Source organism: Balaenoptera musculus, chromosome 9, assembly GCF_009873245.2.
Source record: "Balaenoptera musculus isolate JJ_BM4_2016_0621 chromosome 9, mBalMus1.pri.v3, whole genome shotgun sequence".
Taxonomy (NCBI): Eukaryota; Metazoa; Chordata; class Mammalia; order Artiodactyla; family Balaenopteridae; genus Balaenoptera; species Balaenoptera musculus.
Window position 1 is genome coordinate 69501634 of NC_045793.1, and position 22841 is coordinate 69524474.

The window sequence follows — 22841 nt, forward strand, 5'->3', positions numbered from 1 at the left end:
GTCTCATGGATCTGTATGTCCCTTTCTCTCCCCATGTTTCAGCCACTGTTGATTAAATATTCTATCCCTTTATCTTTCTCTTCTCCTTCTGGAATTCCCATAATGCAAACATTATATATTTTCATTGCATCCCATAATTACCATTCCCATAGTAGGCTTTCTTCACTTTTTCTTTTGCTCTTTTATTTTATTTTATTTTTTTGATCCTTTAACTGGGTAATTCAAATGTCCTGTCCTCTGGGTAGATGAATCTTTCTTTTGTGTGGTCACGTCTATTTTTGAAAACCTCTATTGAATTCTTCAGTTCAGGTTTTGTATTTTTCAACTCTAGTTTTTCTGTTGCTTTTTTTTTTTTTATGGTTTCTATTTCCTTGTCAAACTTCTCATTCTGTTCATACATTGTTTTCCTAGTTTTGTTTAGTTGTCTGTTTGTGCGTTCTTGTAGTTCACTAAACTTCCTTAAGAAGATTATTCTGAATTCTTTGTCTGACAGTTCATAGATCTTCATTTCTTTAGAGTCAGTTATTGAAGCTTTGTTAGTTTCTTTTGGTGGTGTCATATTTACACCTGTAATGACCTGGAATACATTCTATGGTTAATTGGGAACAGGTATTCTCAAGTATGTATTAATCTACTATAGCTTTGGCTACAGTCTCTTCCATTTGCTACTTTGTAACATTTGTGTATTCATACAGTCAGATAACCTACTTTTTCAGGGCCATTATTACTGAGGATAAATATAAATAAAGAATCTCCCTGATTTTCATAGGAAGATTTTCCTCTGGAATAATGAAATAAGCCTGAGCTAAAAGTACCATTGCACATTGAAATCAGTCTACCATTTTAGTTGTTGGTTTTAAAATAAACGGAAATCTAATACAAAATTATCCATAGCCTTCAGCAATTATCTGAAGAATATTTAGCAAACTGAGGTAAATATTTTTTTGCACTGCAATTTCCACGTAGTATCACTAACAGAAAATGGAAGAGCAAACAAAGTTTTTTCTAAGTTATCTGACTAATGTATTTTGATTAAACACTTTCACATGCTTATTGTAAACCACTCATGTGTCTCACATTGAGGCTTCTTTCTGTGAGTGACACCTCAGTGATTCATAATTGACACTTTAGGAGAACAAAGTGGAAGGAATATATTCCTCTGGTTGCCTTTACTCTAGGCACATTGACAATAACAATCTTGCTGAATATTGATAACACTCTCTATGCACAGTTATTATCAGTTTTTGGCACAAGGATTCTCAGAGAGCCTTGTTAAAAGACTTGCTTTCAATTTATATCATAGATACTGGGTTTAGTATTTCAATATCCAGTGTTCTCCCAGTCACAGATTTGTTTCAGACTCCACTCCAACGACCTGACTCCATTTCCACTGGCCTGGAACCCTTCTAAGCTCCATCATCACCAGTAAGAAAGCTTATCTGGAAAATGGACTTATAGCAAGCAAACTTTTAAAATCGATTTTGATTATTCATTTGTTTGGAGTGACTCTATAGGTTGAAAAGGGTGAAGTGGTGATTATATGCAAGTGCAATTAAATTCTCGCAAAGCACGATTAGGATTATTATTGTCCCAGTCCTATCTTTTATGTTCTCACACATCAGGTACTGAAAAATCTCATAGACTCAATACTTCATTTCCCAAAGATTCCTCAGAATCCCACTCTTCTTAGTGAATTAATCATATGAATGTAAACCAATAGTATCTATTTAATCTGTTTTTTAAAAATTACATAGCCAGTATGAAACCTTAAACATTGAAGTAACTTTAGAAATCAGCTTCATTCCCTTGACTTTACAGATGGTGAAACTGAGAACTAAGTGACTTTCCTCACGTTGTTAATTCATAACATCCATGTGTCTGGAACCTGATGCCAGTTTTTTCTCCATCTCATCACAGTATTTTAAACACTTGTACAAAGCTAGGCTGAGCCAGTATCAGACACTGTCATAAACAAACACAATTTAAAAGAGGTAGTATCCTCTTGTGCTGTACACTAGATCAAATTCCTTACAAGTATTGAATTTTGGTAGGAATAATATAAAACACAGCATAAGCTGTGTTGAAAATCCATATTAGCTTTTAATCTGTATCAGCTGATTCCCTGATCCATTATGTAAGCGTGAAGAGAAGATAATACCACTTAAACAGCAAACTTAAGAGTCACAAGTAAGGGTGTCAGGTGGTAATTCTCCATCAGCTAGATCCTTTTCTCTGAGATTGCATGTCCAAATGGTTATTAGCGGGTTTGCAACTATCGATGGGCTTAATACCAAACAGACAGATTTTGCTCTTAGATCTGAACATATTTAGAAAACACACGGGATGTTTCATCTCAGAGAAAAGGAATGAACAAATTAGTCAGCTTTTCCTTTCTGTAACAAGTTGATCACAAGGAAGTAACTTTTAGAATGTTCTTAAAGGCTGCATATAGCTTTTTTTGTTTTACTCAGTAAAAGGAAGTTTGGCTCACCAATAACATGCAGAGCATATGGAGGACCTTGAGAAGGATAAATGAGGCATTATTTTTGAAAGATGGTAATTAAGTTGTTCAGTCTTGTTTCTTTTGGTTCTTGTTGTTGTTGGTATGCTACTTTACCCAGCAAACTATTAGGTAATATATGTCTTTTTGACCTTTATTACATTGTGGCATACATGTGACATTAGGCATTTTAAGCAACTGAGTTTTTCAGCCTACTTAAAGTTATTCCATGAATATAATAAAATTTTATGATATATTAGGTACACGATAATACAGTAATTTATTCATTTAGTTTTACTAACTAATATACTTCAATCTAGAAACCAGACTAACTGGTAGGCAGATGTCTGCACATGTGGAAAGAGTTCTCATAAAAATGCAAATTTAAACTTATGTCTGTTGCCGTTAAATATGAAGATACTACCAGAGAAACAGACACAAAATTCCTTCTACATACCTCTCCACTATTATATAAGTAGAAATTGCAATACTTTAAGAGGAAATAACAGGTGCTTAAAGTTCATTTGACTACAGAAGTAATAGGTAGTTCTGGGAACTAAAATTCTGTTTTTAATGGTGATCCTCTGAGAAAAAAATTTGATAATATTTCTTGAAGGCATGAGTGAAAATTTTAGTGCTAAAAAAGTACCGTTGAAATTTTCTCTGCTTTTTAGCCAGCAGGAGAAACAAAAGCAGACTTCCAGGAAGCATGTCATGTACTTAAGGAAAGAAAAGGACATGTGCCCAGTGATAATTTGAATACCTGTGTTACTTTGCCTTTTAATTTGGCTTTAGGAAAATCATGTCATTTTCATGCTACAATAGCTGATGTGCTTTAATTGGACACAAAATATAAAAAGAAGCTTATAGCATCTTATCAAATAAGCATTAATAAAAGCTTACCAAATAACTATAGTTAAAAAGGAAAAAATTCTTATTATAGTTTTTATTAAATAACATATACACATATAGCTAGAGAGAAAAAGAGTAGGCAAATGTATTACACAGTATTAATTCACATTATTTTCAGAAGATGGGTTTTGATTTCCCTTAACCTTGACTATCTTTACTTGTCAAGCAATTAATATGACAGAAGAAATAACAGATGTTCTTTTACCATTAACCTTCAGAAAGGAGATCCCCATATCCAGAATTTATAAGCATTTGACACAATCTATTAAAGCAATGGAAAGATTCCCCCAATCAGAGATCTCCAGTTTGCTCACTGTAGATAAAATAAATATATAATCCAAATTTAACTTCACTTACAAAGGCATATGAGACGGTCTCCTAACGTGTCTTGCCTATTTTAAAAATTTTTATGATGGTAAATAAACCCTGGAAAATTCCTTCTTAGATTTTACCACCTGAAACTGCAGCTGTTGGCTGCCACTATCAAAGCCTCACAACTCCAAACTCACGTGCAAACCTCATCAAGGGCAGACATTTCTAATTGATTCCAGAAGTATTTCTTTTGCTGAGATCAGGGGGCAAAGGAACAATAATGAGCAGCTTTTTAGGGGAATTGGGGGTTAGGGTGTTGAGGGGAGGGGAAGGGGAGCTTTTAAAATCTTGGGTTTGGCCAGAAATGCATAGCAATTTTACGGTCAATTGGCGAGAGCATCTGGAACCAGGCATTCTGGCCTCATAGTTGATGGTAGTGAAACCAGCTTACAGGCAACAGCAAGCCCATAATGAGTCCCTGTCATGTACTAGTGGAAACCATGCTGACATTCCGCCAAGTATCCCTGCACCTTTTTCTCAGGGTCAGGATTCCCCTTAGAGCCCTCATCTACTGTGTGAAATCCTGTCCACCCATGGATCTTAACTTATTTTAGCCATTCTTAAAGGCAATGCAAAAAGAAAAGACTAAAAATTAGAACTTGTGTATGTTTAATTCCTTGCATGAAGACAAGGCTTTATATCACCAGGCTGTGTTTGCTTTCATTTGGGGGATATATTTCAAACGCGGTGGGCCATCTTGTTAGTGTATATGGAGAGTGTTGGATGCTCAGGTCATAAATCATAGCACAGCGCGTGGCACACTCAGACTAGAGAAGGCAAAATTCGAGGCTCTTTGTTATTTCAAATGTAAAACAGGTGATTATAAAAAAGGACAGGAGTTCTTTTTTTTTAAATGCCAAGTCGAAAACCAAGGTGATGTGGAAATAATTTCTTATGAGTAAATGATGTTTACCTTAAGCTGCTGCTCGTAATTCACTATGCTGACATTGGTAGATTATACCCACAAATAAGTCAGGTAAAAGGACAGCCATGAAAAATGTAGAGTGATGTGAGTCAACAGGATGGAAACTGGTTCAGTGGTCAGGAAGGGGCGATGCAGATCACTAGACTTCTAACATTCCTAAATTTTTGTTTTTATCTAAGCAATATAATTAAGAGAGATGGTATCCATTTTAGAACTCACTCAAAATTCCAAAGTTTGTGATATCGAAATAAATTCAACATGTTTTCTCTTCTAGTTAATCTCTGGGCAAGTAATCACTTCCTGTTTTCAAACAAGAAAAGTGAAACAAGCAAAAAGCAAAAGCAAGGAAACAAAAACTAAACAAAAAGAAAGGCATTTAAAATATTTTTTAAAAACTCAATATATTTTGACCTAAAAATTTCCATAAAATACCTATGCTTTGATGATTTGAGTATAAGTTAACAGAAATATATAAAATTAGTGTTCCTCATAATTCATATGATATTAAAATGTGGGGAAAAGTGCTTGATGGTGAAAATTTCCTTGAAGATAAAGTATTTGCAAAAGCAACCGTACTTTGTAGATGCCCAGGCTAGTACTTTTCAAATAAAAGCCTAAGGGAGAAGGGACAGGTGGGTAAAAATATAAGATATATTTATATCTCTTAATTTTTAACCATTTTAATAGGAAAAGATGATACATAGAAAACGATCAGGGACTAATATTTTCTTGTGCGTAGATTCAAAATTTATTTTAAAAATCTCACACTAGGGCCAGTAAATTTCAGGAATTTTAACGTGATCATCTACAATCCACTGTGTCAAATGTAGTCTCTTTGTGCTATCGTAAAACAAAATAAGCAGTACTATATTCTAATATTGTTTTATTTTGGTTACCAAGTATTTTGTTGCTCATAGAAAGAAAAAGTAATTATTTCTAGAAAAAACACAGGCAGTGGAGAGGAGTTTTTAAAAAGGAGCCACATATAAATCACCCCAATCAGTTTATTTTCACTTGCTACTCATCCTGCTCCACATTCAATGCATTAACTTATGTTCTATCCACTCTTATAGAACAGTATATGAATGGACATGAGAGATACATGTGCATTGTCAATGAGTTTATGCACATAAAGCTCTCTGCACAGGACCTGGAACAGAGTATTTGCTGTTTGTATGTGATATACATTGAAAATTTTATATCTTTAGATAATAAAAATGCAAGGAATATAAGGGAGAGTGAAAGAATAAAAACATTTTAAAAGAAAGTGGCAATGATACTTAAATTGAATTAGAGGTGAAGGCAGAAGAGTGAAAAACTTTCTTATATGAACACACAAAAAAATCTAAAGGAAATTTGCTAATAAACTCAATGTTTGTGTATTTTATTCTATTCCGTGAATGTTGCATATTTTCCTAAAAATAAAAATCTCTTATGTCCTATAAAACATATACTCTAATATGTCACATGCAGGTTATTTTCAAATTTCTTAATTTAAAGAGTACAAAAGGGATTACATTCTGGAACTGTGGTCTGGCTGGTGAAGTGGCTTATATTCACTATTGGATAAATAGCTAATGAACAGAAAATAATGGCTAATACTTGGGTTGTTTAATAGAAGACTCATATATTCTCTGTAACATAGCATTATGGACATAGGAGCATTTCAGTATTTTAGCAGTTTTGATATAATGTAAAGATTTTGAACTAACTTTGAGTACTTTCTCCTAAAAAAGGATAGGGGAAACTCTGATCTATGTATTTAAAATTCAAACAGCCAATAAATCTTGCTAAAGAAGTCAGGCTTGTGGAATTAAACTTCATATTATATGTTAGCTTTTTATTTTTGCATAATTGTAGACTAGATTCATAACCCTGTCCAAGATTCATATAGGCTTACACTGGTAGTTATAGGAAAAACTGTAGCTGGATATATTTAGCACTATGTATATAAGAAAAAGTATATGTTTATCAGAATTAGTAATAATGAATGGTAGTATCATGTTTATGTGTGGAGGTAGTATACTATTATAGTGCATTACTCTGTGGAAATAAAACCTATCTGAGTTCAATCCAGGGGCAATGAGACAAACTACAAGCTGGGGAAAGATACTTTTAACAAATATAAATGATGAAGGAATGGTATCGTACACAGAATTTCTAAAAAGCAGAAGAACTAAATAACAACCAAATAGAAAAAATGGGTAAATGACATGCAAGCGCATATCACTGGAAAAGAAACATAAATAACCAATGAAGATGAAATAATGATCATCTTCAGTAATAAACAAGAAGATGGTAATTAGGAATACAATGAGATATCATTTAATCCCCCAGATGAACGAAAGTTAAGAAAGCTGACAATTCTGACTTTGGGGAGGGAATTTATACTCTTTTAATGGTAAATTTTACAATAACTTTGGAAAACAAATTAGCATTCTCTTAGGAATGTAATCGGGCCACATTTCCTACAATCCAACAATTCCACATCTAGTTGTATAACCCCAGAGAAACTACATATATGCTATGTGCACTACAAGATCTGTGCACGAATTTTCATTGCAGCATTGTAAAAGTAAAAGCTAGAAACAAACATTAGAGAATGGATATTGGATATAGTCATACAATGTACATAAACTACAAATACATGCAATAAAAAGGCTGTATTTTAGAAACAAAACATTCAGTAAATTAAAGGAAATTGCAGGAAACTATACATATATGATATTTTGTTTTATTCAAAGTTTTAAAATAAATCAAATATTGCTTAGTGATAAATTTAAGAATATATGAAAAAATTAGAATTTGTTTAGAAAAAGCATGGCAATGATAAACACAAAGTACAAAACAATGGTAGTATCTGTGGGAGTGTGATATAGACCAGGATCACCCAGGTAGCACATCATAGTGTTAACAATACTTCATTGGTATTGTAATATTTATTTTTAAGGTGGGTGGTTTTCATTTTGTCTTTTAAAAACTATTTTATATAATTTAATGTATAATAAATACTATATAATGGAAAAATTATGAGTTGATATGAAGAAAGTATTATTTAAAACATATAGGTACTTTTCATAAATGCAAACTTTGTACGGTTGATAAAAATATTTGAGGTTTGAATAATATTGAAATAGATTAGTCAAAACTGCTCTATACTGAATATCATAAGTCAGTGTGTGTGTGTGTGTGTGTGTGCGCGCGTGCGTGTGTGCCTGCACACGTGTGTTATTTTTCCACATAAATCCATAAGTATGTTTATGGCAGACTAGCATATATTTCATGAAAAAAAGTTGGGTGCAGCCTATTCTCCACATTCATAATGAGGACAGATGTACAGTTGAAATGAACCAACTAAGATGGCTTCAGGCAAATATGTCTACATCCTGTGATATACTAATCATCATTGTGAGATGAACCTAAATAATATAAAACCCAAGTGTGGTAGATTGGATAATGGCCATAAATTCATCATACCCTTTTATAATTGCCTGCTCCTCTAATCAAGAGATGGAGTCTATCTTTCTACTCCTTGAACAATGGCTGGCCTGGTGATGTTCTCTGACCAATGGAATATGGAAGAAATGACACTTTTTGAGTTCCAGAGCCTAGGCTTCAAGAAGTGTGGCAGATTCAGTTGTCATGATCCTGAAATTACCAGGTTAAAAACCTGGTCTGGGGGCTTCCCTGGTGGCGCAGTGGTTGAGAATCTGCCTGCCAATGCAGGGGACACGGGTTCGAGCCCTGGCCTGGGAAGATCCCACATGCCACGGAGCAACTAGGCCCGTGCGCCACAACTACTGAGCCTGCGCGTCTGGAGCCTGTGCTCCGCAACAAGAGAGGCCGCGATAGTGAGAGGCCCGCGCACCGCGATGAAGAGTGGCCCCCGCTTGCCACAACTAGAGAAAGCCCTCGCACAGAAACGAAGACCCAACACAGCCATAAGTAAAATAAATAAATAAATAAAAATTAAAAAAAACAAAAACAAAAACCTGGTCTGGTCCACTGGAGAGAGGTCTTGTGGAGTGAAAATAAAGGTGTTCCCATCAACAGCCAAAATGGACACCCCTTCATGTGACCCTTGTGTACATTCAGTCCAGCTGACCCTTAAGCTGAATACAGCCTGATGAGTGAGCCTACATTAAAACAGCGGTAGAAACAGCACAGAATCGTGAGAAATTATAAATCTTCACTATTTTCAGCCATTAAATTTGGGGTTGGTTTGTTTTGTGGGAACAGATAACTTACACACCAAAGAAGGTTGAATTTTACTAAAAAGAAGGAAGAAGAAAGGAAGACTCCATGCAACATGATGCTGCTAAGAACTGCTAAACCTCCCTTCATTTCCTGATACGCGCATTTTGACCAACCATTTGGATAACAAGGGACATCTGAATATGCATGCCTTGTTATATGAAGTATTCAATAGTTAATTCAGCATTCTATGTAAGGTGAAAATTCCAACAACTTGCTCTCCCCCATTTGGGTGATTATAGCTGTGGAGTAGGTGCTGGCAGTGTTCACTCAACATTTACTGAATCCATAAATAAATGTTGAAGTCTTTACCATACTCTATTGGCTAGAAGCATTCACAAGTCTCACCCACATTCTGGGGGAGGGGATTATATAGGCTGACAGGTCATAAGCAGCAGAGGCAGGGATTATGGGGTCACTCAAGGTTCTGTCTGCCACAGTTGGAGAGAGTACGGACAATAATTCAGACAAATACTTATACACATATAAATACTAAGGGGAAAATTAAATCAGGGGTGGACGAGGCAAAATTAGAAAATAACAACAACAACAAACATGGTACCCAAGGAAGGCTGGTGGCATTTCAGGTAAGACCTGATATGAGGGCAAAAGTCATATGGATTCCTGGGAAAGAGCAGGCAAAGGTAAAATCAAGAGCAAAGGTACTGAGGCAGGGTATACTGAACATGTTTCTAGAACACTGCACATGCCTGGAATTGAGCAAGCAAGAAGGAAAGCAGTAGAAAATGTGGTCAGGGCACTAAGAGGACATCTACTTTTTCATTTGATAAAAGTAGAGTATCCTGGATGAGCCTGGCTGAATTAGGTAAAAATCCTTCAAAGAGGCCCTGAGCCCTTCCTGAAGAAGCGTTTCTCTTTGGGGTTTGATGAAGTAGACGGCCATGCGGAGGAAGCCCACGTGGCAGGGACCTGCGGGCGGCCTCTGGGACCTCAGGGCAGCCTCCAGTCAAAAGCCACAGAAAGTGGGGCCCTAAGTCATACAGCTGCAAGGAAATGAATTCTGTCAACAACCTGAGTGAGCTTGGAAGTGGATTTTTCCACAGATAAGCCTCCAGGTGAGAACACAATCTAGCGGATACCTGAAATGCAGCCTTTTGAGATCCCGAGCAGAGAGCAGAGTATAGAATGAAACTGTGTCTGACTTCCTGACCCATGGAAACTGTTAGACAGTAAATGTGTGTTGTTTTAAGCCACCAAATTTATGGTAATTTTTTACAGCAATCAAAAATTAATACACCGATTAAAATAGAGCTCACAAAGGGAAGGCTTTTGCTATGTTTTTGCTGGATCAGGCGTTCAGTAAGTGTTGAATAAACGTTTCTTTTTGCCACTTAGAGCATTAGGCAGGCTGGTTCTGTCTTCTGTGAGCATGTGTTTACCTCCTATTAGGACCCACTCTTTGGGCTGTTGTCACTAGGTTCATCTCATCACTCAAACAGTCCCTGGCCACCCCTGCTTCCAGACCTTTCACTGTAATCTCCTTTCAGTCAAGTGCTCTCCACCTTCCCCTCTGCTTGTTCAAATTCTACTCCCCTCTTGTGCACATCTTCAGCAAATATAAGTTGGTTCACCATTTAACAGTGATGTGTTTCCATTTTAATGATTCAAGCAAAAACTGTAAGAATTTAGGGTTTTTCTGAGGTCTAAATTTATAGACATTGCATGTTCTTTTGGAATCAACTAATAAGCAGTTATTCTCAGGTTTTTGCTTTTATTGCTTTTAATGCCCTAGTTCTCAAAACATTGTTTTAAATACGTGTATGTAGTTTGTGTATGTAGTGTGTGTGTGAATACGGTATAGATAAGTGGATATAATTATTACTTACATGCCAGATATTATGGTAGGTTCTACAGACTATCCTCTTTACTCTTTTGAATATAAAAACAACTTCCATAAGTTTTTTATTCTCCTGTTTGTTGAGGGAATGAAGGTGTGGTTATTTTAGATAATCCCTCAAGGCCATACAACCAGTTGGCAGAGCTGGAGATGGCACTTAGATTTGTGTGACTTCAAAGCCAATGCTTTTTTCCAGTACCCTAAATTATCTCTTCAATTAAATAAAAAGTTATGTGAAACAAAATATACATAGTATCAAAATATATGCAAACAAGTATTTCCCATTATCTTATATACCTATATACTTATAAAAATATTTATTCATCTTCGACCTTGCTATCTTCTCTTTAAGTGTCTATCAGGTTAGACATGTTTAACATTACTGATGCAAGTTAAATCAATCACAAATTCATAGGTGATCTTAGAAAAAACAAATTGCACCTGAGCCAGCAGAAAAAAAAAATGTGTTGCTTATGTGAGTGAGAAATGAGTGAATGAAACAGTGAGGTGATTGTTTTTCTGTCAAATTTCTTATACATAAAACAGCAAGTTTTTAAAAAGTATGTGAGTCAGTCAAGATATTGATTGATTTATCCAAGAAGAAATGTACAAGGGCATGGACTAATCATTTCATGCACTAGATAGACAACTATGCACTTGTATACCAGTAAATTTTATTTATAAATAGCAAGAGCACCACACCTTTACTTAATGTTCTTGTGGATCCAAGCTAAAGGGAATAAAACTTCCACATGGAAGTCACAGGATCAGATTCAAATTATACCTTGTATTTCTGACTCAGAATTGTAACTACCTAAGAGCTCTTTTATAATCTAAGTGAAAAATAATGTAAGGTCAATTTCCCAGTCTGTGTGTGCTTGTGTGTATGTGTTTTTAGCTGAATAGGTGTGGTCAGCAGTATGCTTGTTTAACGTAGGACTGTTTAACGTTGTCCTACATGCATAACGTAGGACTGTCATGCACACCTATGGAATTTGGCTTGCATAATAAAGCAATATAACAGACAACCTCCAACCAGCCTTCGAGATAAATAGAGAAGAGTCATAGGGCTACAAGCTGATGTTGGCAATACATACAACATTGATTTATAAAAGAAAGAGGATTAATTGCTTCAATGTCTCTGATTCTAATGATAGCTTCAAAGAAAAATGATGAGAACATTGTATCCTTGTAGGATAATCACTCCTAGTCAGTCAGTCCTAATTCATATTGAATGGAGTCACTGAGGCCATTCATTAGGTTTCTGTACAACTTGTGGGGTGCAAAGAACAGTTTTAGTAAAACTCTGATAAATGGCAAAGATTTACATAAAGTTCTAAGAAATAAAAAGGTTAGGAAAACACAAATTTGAAATTCACAATTAGGAAACAAGATTTGGCAACTGGTTTTAATTTTTAAATTTTTGAACTTTAAAAAGAAGTGGAAAAAAGCCTATTTCACAGGTAAAAATGTTGATAATAAAATACTTGCCCAGTCTTTACCATATAGTTGTTGACCTCTGGTCAGAGAAGACTTATTCAGATTTAACCTCAGAAATTCAGTGGTTAATAACAATAATATTTTAATAATGATAATAGTAGTACAAATACTTTTTATAACAACAATAATAGCAGTAATAATAGTAATATGAATAATGATAATTTAAATGTATCAAGTGCTTCCTATGTTCTTCCTTTGTGTCGTTTAATTTTTCCACCAAGCCATATGGAGTAGATATCATTATTATACCACTTTAAGGAAATGTTTTAGTGGCAAATCACAGGCAATATCTGCTCTTGAAGAACTGGCCATGTGTGTGCCTTTCTGGAAAGAATAGGTAAGCAGCTTGAAAGATTTGGCCATGGTCCTCCCTTCCTTGAATCATAAACCAAAGATAATTCAGAGGTAACTTATTCAAACTCTTAGTCTTTTCAGAACACTTTGCAGCTAAATGGATAAGACCTTTTAGCTCTCCACATTTTTCAAGGTACTTTTATTACATTGCATCTGAAATTTCATCTAAACCCCTTGAGGTAGGTGAGTACTGCTATCAACACATGGAAGAAAACATTGCTTAGTGATCAAGAGCTATGCTGTCAGACTGCCTTTGCTGTATCCTGACTTGTTTGCGTATTACCTATGTGAATTCAAACAAGTGATTCAACCTGTTACTCAGTTTTCCATTATGAAAATAGTAACCACATCATGAGTTTGATACGAAGACTAAACGGAATAATGCAGGTAAGTCTTTTAGAACATAGTATGAGCTCCATGCATATTAGCTCTCGTGAAACCTATTTTACAGGTGAACGACCTGAGGCAGAGTCCAATGTCCAAAAAAGTGAGTGTCAGGCTAAGAATTCATTACCATAACATTACGTTCAACATTGCTGCTCCTTCCCAACCCCTATGTCAGTAGTTCCCAAACTTGACTTTTGGATCTCGCGGCCAGCCAAAAAATTATTTCAAGGGATCCTTAAGTTCATATAAAGTAATAATAATAGCACCTAACATTTATTAAGCATGTACTATGTGTTAAGCACTGTACTAAATCTCTTACATAGATTATCTCACTTAATTCTCAAAACCCTATTTGATAGACATTATTAGTTTATCCCTTTACAGATGAGGAAGTTAAGGCCAAGAATATTTAAGCGATCAAATAACTGCCCAAGGACACACAGAAAGTAAGTTCCTGAGCCAGGAATCAAATTCAGACAATATGGCTTCAAAGCTCAAGTCCTAACATTCACTTTCACCTACTGACTAATTTAAGTAAACAGATAGCGTTTCACCCCTAGAGTTCATCACCCTCAAAAGCTGGACACACTACACTGCCCTTCACTATCCCACCATCAAAAACCCCAGTGTTTTTTGTAACTATACATTTTCACGTTTGCAACACAGACAACTTAAAGAACCTACATTCTCTCTTTGTTCTGGAGCATTTAAGATAAACTACCACAATATACCCAAGAGTAGGTTCATTAAATGGAATTACTCTCCTTCATGCCTCCAATTAGAAGGCCTTCCCTCACATGCCTTTAGCATGTGAAAATGCTAAATTTTTTTTTATTTTTAAGGGTTTTTTTTAATTTATATTTCTAAACTTCATTAAACATGTACAATTTATGCTTCTTTATTTTGATTTTAGGTTGTAACCTCAAGAAACAAAATATACGTAGACATATTAACTTTATTTAATGCCTATTTAAATATATATGTTAGATTAGATGATATCCAAGATCCTGGTACTAAGATTTAATACTTCATTTTTTTAATTTAGATTTTTTAAAAATTGGAAATATATTTACATGGTTCAGAAATTTTAAGGTACCAAAAAATATTAACTTAATGAAGAATCTTCCCCCTATTCCTTTCTTCTAGTCACACAATTCACTTTCCCACAGGCAACCACGTGTAAGGATCTTGTTTATATTTCTTGATACATTTACATGCATGTAAAAACATTTGTACATTTATATGCATATAACTCCTCTTCTTCATTTTTATACTTATATGCCTTGTATGGTAGCATACTTCACAGATTCTCCTGTTTCATGTTTTATTCTTTCTTTCTCTTTTCCCCTCTCCATCTCTCTGTTTAATATATACACACATGATGCAGCAAGCTCAAATATATATGTATTTTTTATAAATGCTCCATACTGGTATTAAAAACTTTGATCTTTCCATTGGTAAATGCATATTCTACTTTATGAGTGAACCACAAAATTTAAGCAGTTCCCTATTAATGGCTATTAGGTTGTTTTCAGTCATTCCATTACAAATGACTAATTTTGCATATACATTAATTTGCACATGCGTGAGCGTATCATTTGTGTAGCACAAATTCCTTGGAGTGGAATCCTGGGTCAAAGGGTATGAGTATTTGTAATTTGATAAATATCAGTGAATTGTCTTCCAAAGAGTCTGTCCCAACTTATAATTATTACTCAATTATGAAAGTATCTCCTTCAGTTTTCTCTCCAGTTAACACTGGAGAGAATGTTAGCATTTATGTTTCATGCTTAAATAAGGTTACACAATGCACATTCCGAGGATGTTGGCAGGTTGCTCAGCACCAAAGTTAAACAATATAACCCTTGATTTAAAAGAATAAAACCATATCCATGAAAACATTAGTGATGAGAATTATGTTTTTTAATCTTTATCTAAGATTCAAAATCATAAATGTGAATCCAAAAGTTCAGTGTTCTTGGAAGATAACTTTTAATCCTAACAGGTCAAATTAAACATATTTTTCAGTTGTAGAAAAAATCTCAATTATAATCATTTTATTTCTATAGAATTATTAACTCCCGCAAGTAATTAACAAAACATCCTAGTCACAATTTTCACTTTAACAGCCTAAAAAGAAAAATCTCAAATGGCAGAGTCTCTGCCAAGAACTTTTTGTAAAGTCACTTCTACCACTTGTTGAGAAACAACTACATGGCCTACTTTCTTTATAAACATCATGCAATGCAATTTGTCCAACCACTTTATGAAGGTTAATAGTATCGATCCAAATTTAGAGACCAAAAAACTGAGACTCAACAATATTAACCAGCTCAAGGTGACACAACAAATAAGTACTGGCAAGTAAGTGAAAGGGTAAAAATTTCCCACAAATACTACTCACAAAATAAATAGACAAAAACATTGTTGAATGAATGAATTAAATATGCAACAGATGTTTAATCCTGCTGTAGCTACCTAAAGCAAATATCTTACCTCAAAAGCAAATGACAAAGAAGGGATGAAAGGCTTCAGATGACCCAATCTACACAGCATTAGGAACACCAAGCAACGTAAAGTTTCCAGAACAGCTGCCTTAGGTCTGAAATAAAATGTCATTTACATGCATTAGCTTTAAATATGCTCTTTATTACCTGGTATAATTAATACAGTGATATACATTTATATTAATTTTCAAGAAACACATAGTATTTTAATATATTTGAGGAGCATGTGCCTCTGAAGCTGCTTGAAAACGGGCATTAAACTAAGACACAAAATGCACCTTTTTAAAGAAAATCTATTCTTTATCAATGTATTGCTTAGTTTGAGAATTGCTGAATTAGGGTGAAACATTTTCAACTAATAAATAAAATATTAGACAACTAAATTTCTAGGGTTTCAAGACTAGACTCCCCTCACTCACCCAATACCTTCAAACTTCATTCATTTAATAAATGACTTCTTAGGAGGACTGACATAGTTAACGACAGTACTCTAAAATAATGAACGCTCAAATTATGAAATATTGGGAACATGACAATGTGTAGTTAAGTCTAACATGATAGGCAGCATATATCTTTATTAATTATTTTGTTGAATATTTTCATTATATATAGTATTCTTGAAATTCAAACTCTAACATATAAAATAGGTATATGTATTTAAAATAGAGTTGAGGGTCACACAGATAGGCATTTATAAATTGCCTTACAATAATAGGAATGAACAACTACTTTATCCGATTAAAATAGACTTCATATGATAGTCAACCAACATTTATTGTATAATTAAGTATTTTCATAAAAAAAATGGTATTTTTATGAAAGATGAATTTTCTAATAAAATATTATTGAATTAATGTCATTATACTAAGCTATATTTTATTTAGTTAATTTAGAATATAGAGGTAAAGAAAAAAGTATTAAAAAATCTAAAATAGTGCATTTATTAAGCTTAAAAAATTCTTCTGCCAACAATTATGACATGTTGTGCACTTCCCTGGTGGCGCAGCTGTTAAGAATCCACCTGCCAATGCAGGGGACACGGGTTTGAGCCCTGGTCCAGGAAGATCCCACATGCCACGGAGCAACTAAGCCGGTGTGCCACAACTGCTGAGCCTGCGCTCTAAAGCCCACGAGCCACAACTACTGAGCCCACGTGCCACAACTGCTGAAGCCCACGCACCCAGAGCCCGTGCTCCGCAACAAAAGAGAAGCCACCACAATGAGAAGCCTGCTCACCACACCAAAGAGTGGCACCCACTCACCACAACTAGAGAAAAGCCTGCGCGCAGCAATGAAGACCCAACGCAGTCCAAAATAAATAAATAATTTAATAAAATTAAAAAAAAAAATGATGACATGTTGTTTCCATAAAATTGAATATAACATTTTTGTGCAAAAAAAGACAACACATTTCTACCAAATAATTTAAACTCAGTTAAAACAGGGTGACAGTTCGTGATTCATTTGCATCCAAGTAATGTGATTTTTGTGTATGTGAAAAAAAATTAAGAAATTTTTTCCCTTGTAAAATCAGCTTATTTCATTACTGTAAACTATTATTTTTTAAATTGATATTTGGGTAATTTTCAGTGATAAAACAGAAAATAAAATTTCTAATTTAAAACACATTTATTTTTATTAATTCTGTTCTATCGTTTACTGTTTAACTTTATATTGTGAAATGAAACATACATAGGGAGAAGTACACAAAACAGAAATACGCAGCTCAATGATTTTCAACAAATAAACAACCATATAACCACCACTCAATAGTAGCCCCCCCAAAGACATCTCACCTCCTCAATACTTCCAACCTCCCTCTGTTGCAAAAAGAATCACAACCTGTTAGTTTATCATTTATGGTAACCATACCATTTCTTGCTCTCTTTTACTTATATGTTTATTGCTTTAGCATAAATTTCTAAAAACTGTTCTTTACTCTTATCTTTTTTTTTACTTTTTGAAAATGAAATTATATTGTGTGCACCTTTTTGTATTTAGCATCTTTCAATCAGTGTTGTTAGTGAGATACATCTACGATTCTGCATGCAGCAGTAGCTCATTCTTCACTCGTGCATTATTCCATTGTGTGAACAGACGAATATTCATGCATCCATTCACCTTGTGAAGGACATTTGGATTGTTGGCCACATTTGTTTATTAGGAACAATGCTTTCTGAACATTCTTTCACATGATTTTTGGGTGCATTGTTAGTATATATCTGGAATTGAATGGCTGGGTTATAGGGTATGTGTGTGTGTGTGTGTGTATATATATATATATATATATATATATATATATTTATACACACACACACACACACATATTCAAATTTAGTAAAATTCTCAAACAGTTTTTCAAATTAGGTATCACAATATAAACTGCCTCCTTTAGGGTGTGAGCATTCCAACAGGTGGTATTGTCAATTCTTTTGATTTTAGCCATTTGTGATACAAGGTCTTTGTTGCTTATAAAAATTGGCAAATACCACCTCCTACCTGAAAATTTTACTTTTGTACTGTCTTAATAAGGGTTAATTTTTGAAGAACTGACTTCCGTAATATTATTCTAAACTAATTCATCAATTTTATCTATGTGATTAGGGATTTCTGTGGACCATTTAATATTTTTACCTACTCCAAGGTTATAGAGATATGTTACTATACTATCTGCTAGAATCTGTACTGGCTTTCCTCTCACTTTTAAATCTGCAATCCCCTGACCCCAGAATTAATTTTTTATGGTGTGAAATATTTGTCAAGTTTATTTTTCTTATTCCTATGTGGAAATCCAGTTTTTCTAAGACCATTTATTGAAAAGATAGCATTTTCCCGTAGCTCTGCAGGGACACCTTTGTCACAAATCAAGTCCATATATATGCATAGATCTGTTTCTAGGTTCTCTGTTCTAATCTTTGTGCCAATAAAACATGTCTAATTACTGTAGCTTTATAATAAATCTTGATAGCCAGTAGCTCAACTCCTGCCATTGTAAAAAAATCTCAAGATTGTGCTGGCTATTATTGGGCCTTTGCATTTTCATATACATGTATTTTAGAAAGAGCCTTCTTTGTCAAATTCCACAAAGAAGAGACCTTTTATAATTTTAATTCAAATCGCACTGAATATGTAAATCAATTGCTGAAATTGTAATCTTTACAATATTGAGGATTCTAATTTATGAATATAGTTATCTCTCCAATTTTAAAAATTCTTTATTTTTCACAGTATTTCAGTAGTTCTACAGTGTAGTTTAGAGATTTTGCACTCATTTTTTTAGGATTGGTTTTTCTTGGTATTTGATATATTTGATGCTATTGCATAAAGTTTTACATTTCCTAGTACATAAAAATATCGTTGATGATAATTTCTTTAAAACTTTTCTGAAATTCATCCATTAATTTGAATAAATTCCCTATAGATTCCTTAGATTTTCTAATTAATTCACTAATTAGATTTTAGATTAATTAACATAAATTAATTTTCTAATTAATTTATTAATTCCTTTCAAATCCTTATGGCTTTTCTTTCTTTCTCTTTCCTTTCTCCACTGACAGTTTCCAGCCCAGTGTTAAATAACGAGTATATCTAACTGCTTCTCAGTTTCAAAGGAAAATTTTCAACATTTCACTATCAAATGTGAAGCTTGCTATAGAAATTTGTATAAATAGTTTTTACTTCACCTACTTTTTGCTGGATATAGAATTACAGGTTAGCAGTAATTTTCTTTCAGCACTTTAAAAATATCAATAAGGCCAGAGGCAGGGGAGACTTTATATAAATATATACAATAAGAATAACTTAATGTATCATAGGATATATTGTGATAAAATCAATAGCTTGCTTATTTGGCCTATTTATTTGTATCCATGGAAACAACAAAATCTTCATTAAAAACATAAAACTATGCTATTGTTATTGGCTGACTGATAATTTTACTACGTATATGGAACCAACAGAATTGTGATCTTTAAAATGTGATCCTGATTCTTTGGATCTGGGTAATTATTTCAGATTATCTTGTGACTCAGTTTTTCATTTTCTCTTCTTATGGTTTAGTATGTATTTTATTTCTAGTATAGAAAAGTAGGGATGGATGGAAAGCCAAACAAGTTAAATGATAAAATAAACACAATTTTTAAACTATAGAAGGAAATACGTTTAAAATTCTATACACCGTTTACACATGGCTATGTGAAGTGTGCCAGCCGCATCACTCTACCAAATGTTTATAGCGAAGGCATATTGTACACAGTTCCATTAACCATTTGGACCTGGATCTTGATGAAACTTCAGAATCTACTGATATTCCAGAGCAGCTATTAAGCATTTCTTAGGAAAGTGACATGATATTCAATATAGATTAAATGCATGTTTACTGGACTTTTACATTTAAAATTTCCTGAAAGTAATCTGGCTATTGGTTACCTACTTGAAAAACAATTACACTACAACGATGATAAGATTTCAAGAATGACTGAGCTTTTTTGCCATTTTTCACAGTTATATGTAAATTCTATAATATGTGAATTCTGGAGTCATATTGCTTGGGTTTGTGTTCTGTTCTATCTCTTACTGTTCTTCTGTCTGACTTTCATAACCTGTCAAATGGAGTTTATAGTAATTCTTATCTTAAAGTGTTGCAAGAAATAATTAAGCATTCTGTGGCACATATTAAGTACATAAGTATTGGTATTAGTATTAATTTTAATGATTGATAAATACTAAGCAATAACAAGTGGGTATTTTGCTATATACCTTCAGCCATAAAAGCAATTTAAAATTGTTCAAGTGAATGTATTTTCTGGCCAGAGTAGTATTTTAAACTGGAATCATTAAATACTATGCTGTGTGAGGGTAAAGGCCATAAACTTTAAATATGCAGTTGGCCCTCCATATTCATGGGTTCTGCAACTCAGATTCAACCAGCTGCAGATGAAAAAATATTTTTAAAGAATTCCAGGAAGTTCCAAAAAGTAAAACTTGAATTTCCCACTGCCAGCAACTATTTACATAGCATTTATATTGTATTTACAACTATTTACATAGCACGTACATTGCATTAGGTATTATAAATAATCTAGATAGATGATTTAAATTTACGGGAGCATGTGCATAGGTTCTGTGCAAATACTATGCCATTTTACATAAGGGACTTGAGCATCTGCAGATTTTGGTATGGGGGTGGGCGGGGCTAGGTCCTGGAACCAATCTCTTGCCGATACCGAGAGACAACTATACATACACTTAGGTGTATATTATGAACTGTTCAATAGCAAAGGAAAAATAAATAATTTTTAGATTTTATTAACTACTCAGAGTTATACTCTATGTTTTGCTGACTTAATCATTATATTTTATAAGTTTTCTTAATATACTTGAAAAACCTAAGTTTCATTTAAAGGGCTTAGATTTAAAATGGACCTTTGATTTAAAAACAGACAAACCACTACTCTGTCTCATTTAAAATGAAGGTGTGAATTTGTAGTTTCAACTTTATTTTTTTAATAACAAATGTTTGCTGAATTTCAAACTTTCACATATATATATATTTTTTTTTTTTTTTAGAAATTCACGTTCTTTTATTTATTTATTTATTTATTTATTTATGACTGTGTTGAGTCTTCGTTTCTGTGCGAGGGCTTTCTCTAGTTGCGGCAAGTGGGGACCACTCTTCATCGCGGTGCGCGGGCCTCTCACCATCGCGGCCTCTCTTGTTGCGGAGCACAGGCTCCAGACGCGCAGGCTCAGTAATTGTGGCTCACGGGCCCAGTTGCTCCGTGGCATGTGGGATCTTCCCAGACCAGGGCTCGAACCCGTGTCCCCTGCATTGGCAGGCAGATTCTCAACCACTGCGCCACCAGGGAAGCCCCTTTCACATATATTTTTAAAACCACATTATAAAGTTACAAAAATAGAAGAATTTCACTTCTTACCTTTGATCCAGAAGAAATCCAATGGAGGTCAAGGTCAGGATAATGAAGCAAGCCCTCAGAAGGAGAGTGACCTGTGATAGTGCCTGTCAAACAATCACAGAGACCAATGGATCTTTAGGTGAGTCATCCAAAGGAGCATCAGAATTTAAAGCTGACAAGAATAACAGACTCAGTTTTATTTTATGTTATACCATTTGTTACTGACATTTTCCAAGAAGGCTGAATATGCAGAGAACATTTTGGTTTTCCTAATGTCGTTTAGTTATCTTGTTGGACACTTGGAGAATGAATTAGACAATTCTAATGATATTTTGCTTAAAGTGTTCTTTCTAATAATTCTCCTTTAAAGTTTTGGCTTTTGTAATTCTTTGAAACACGCCTCCACATATGGAGAAATCACTTACATTTTTATGAATAAGTACCACATTTCAATGGTTATTTTTAATATCACCAATTCTTCGTGGTTTCAAACCCAAAAGTGTCTTTAATAAAGAAAATATTTAAAGGAGAATGTGTTTATGAGTGCAAACACATACATGAAAGAAATTACACACATCCACTCACATTCTTATTTGATGAAATCTGTATGTTCCTCTGTACATGTCAAGGGTCCTTTTTTGAATTAGTAACAAAAACCACATATTTCTCTGTTATAATTATAAATTAATTATGCATTTTGTTTACATGTAAAAATTTAATAATGATGTTTATTGAGCATCTACTATTTTATAGCTTCCATGCTATGTGTTTCACACATGCTAATTCTTTTCATATTCCCAACAAACTTGCAGAGTAGGTATCATCATATATGCTTCATATATGAAAAAACAAAGCTGGAATCAAAAGATGAAGTAACTTTTCCATCATCACACAGAAGTAAATGATGCCTCTGAAATTCAAAACAGACCTACCTGACCCTTATGTGTGACAATGGTAGAACACATATGAGCAACAAACTTAAAGGAGGCAGAAGCAGAGATCTATACTGAAGTTACATAGCTCATGTTAGGGCCAGATGGTTACCACTTTAGATTGAGAGTGGATCACTAAAAGCAAGGAGTTGGATGCACAGCTAATGGACGATTTCCCTTATCACTCATGGTATTTATGTTTCACCTTTATGAGAACACCAAAGGTTGTTTTATGTTGGCTAAAATAGTGATTAAACGCTCTCTTTTTTCTTTTTCCTGAAATAACTAGAGGTAATTTCAAGTCATTATTAACTAATATACATACCTACAACTAAGTAGCATCTGTCCAAAGTTACAAACAAAAGTTACCAATTGCAATTGCTGCTCACATCCAATATCTCAGTTCCATATCATCTTCTAAATCA

The 22841-nt window shown here is 34.0% G+C and overlaps 1 protein-coding gene across 1 annotated transcript in view; it reads right to left on the reverse strand.

Moving 5' to 3' along the window:
- AGMO (alkylglycerol monooxygenase) overlaps nucleotides 1–22841 on the reverse strand; it is a 381378-nt gene that overhangs the window by 138815 nt on the left and 219722 nt on the right. Inside the window, exons 13-14 of the mRNA XM_036863969.1 lie at nucleotides 21506–21588; nucleotides 15559–15664 (exon numbers count right to left, since the gene is read on the reverse strand). Coding sequence (XP_036719864.1) covers nucleotides 15559–15664; nucleotides 21506–21588 — 189 coding nt within the window. The remainder of the gene's footprint in view (nucleotides 1–15558; nucleotides 15665–21505; nucleotides 21589–22841) is intronic.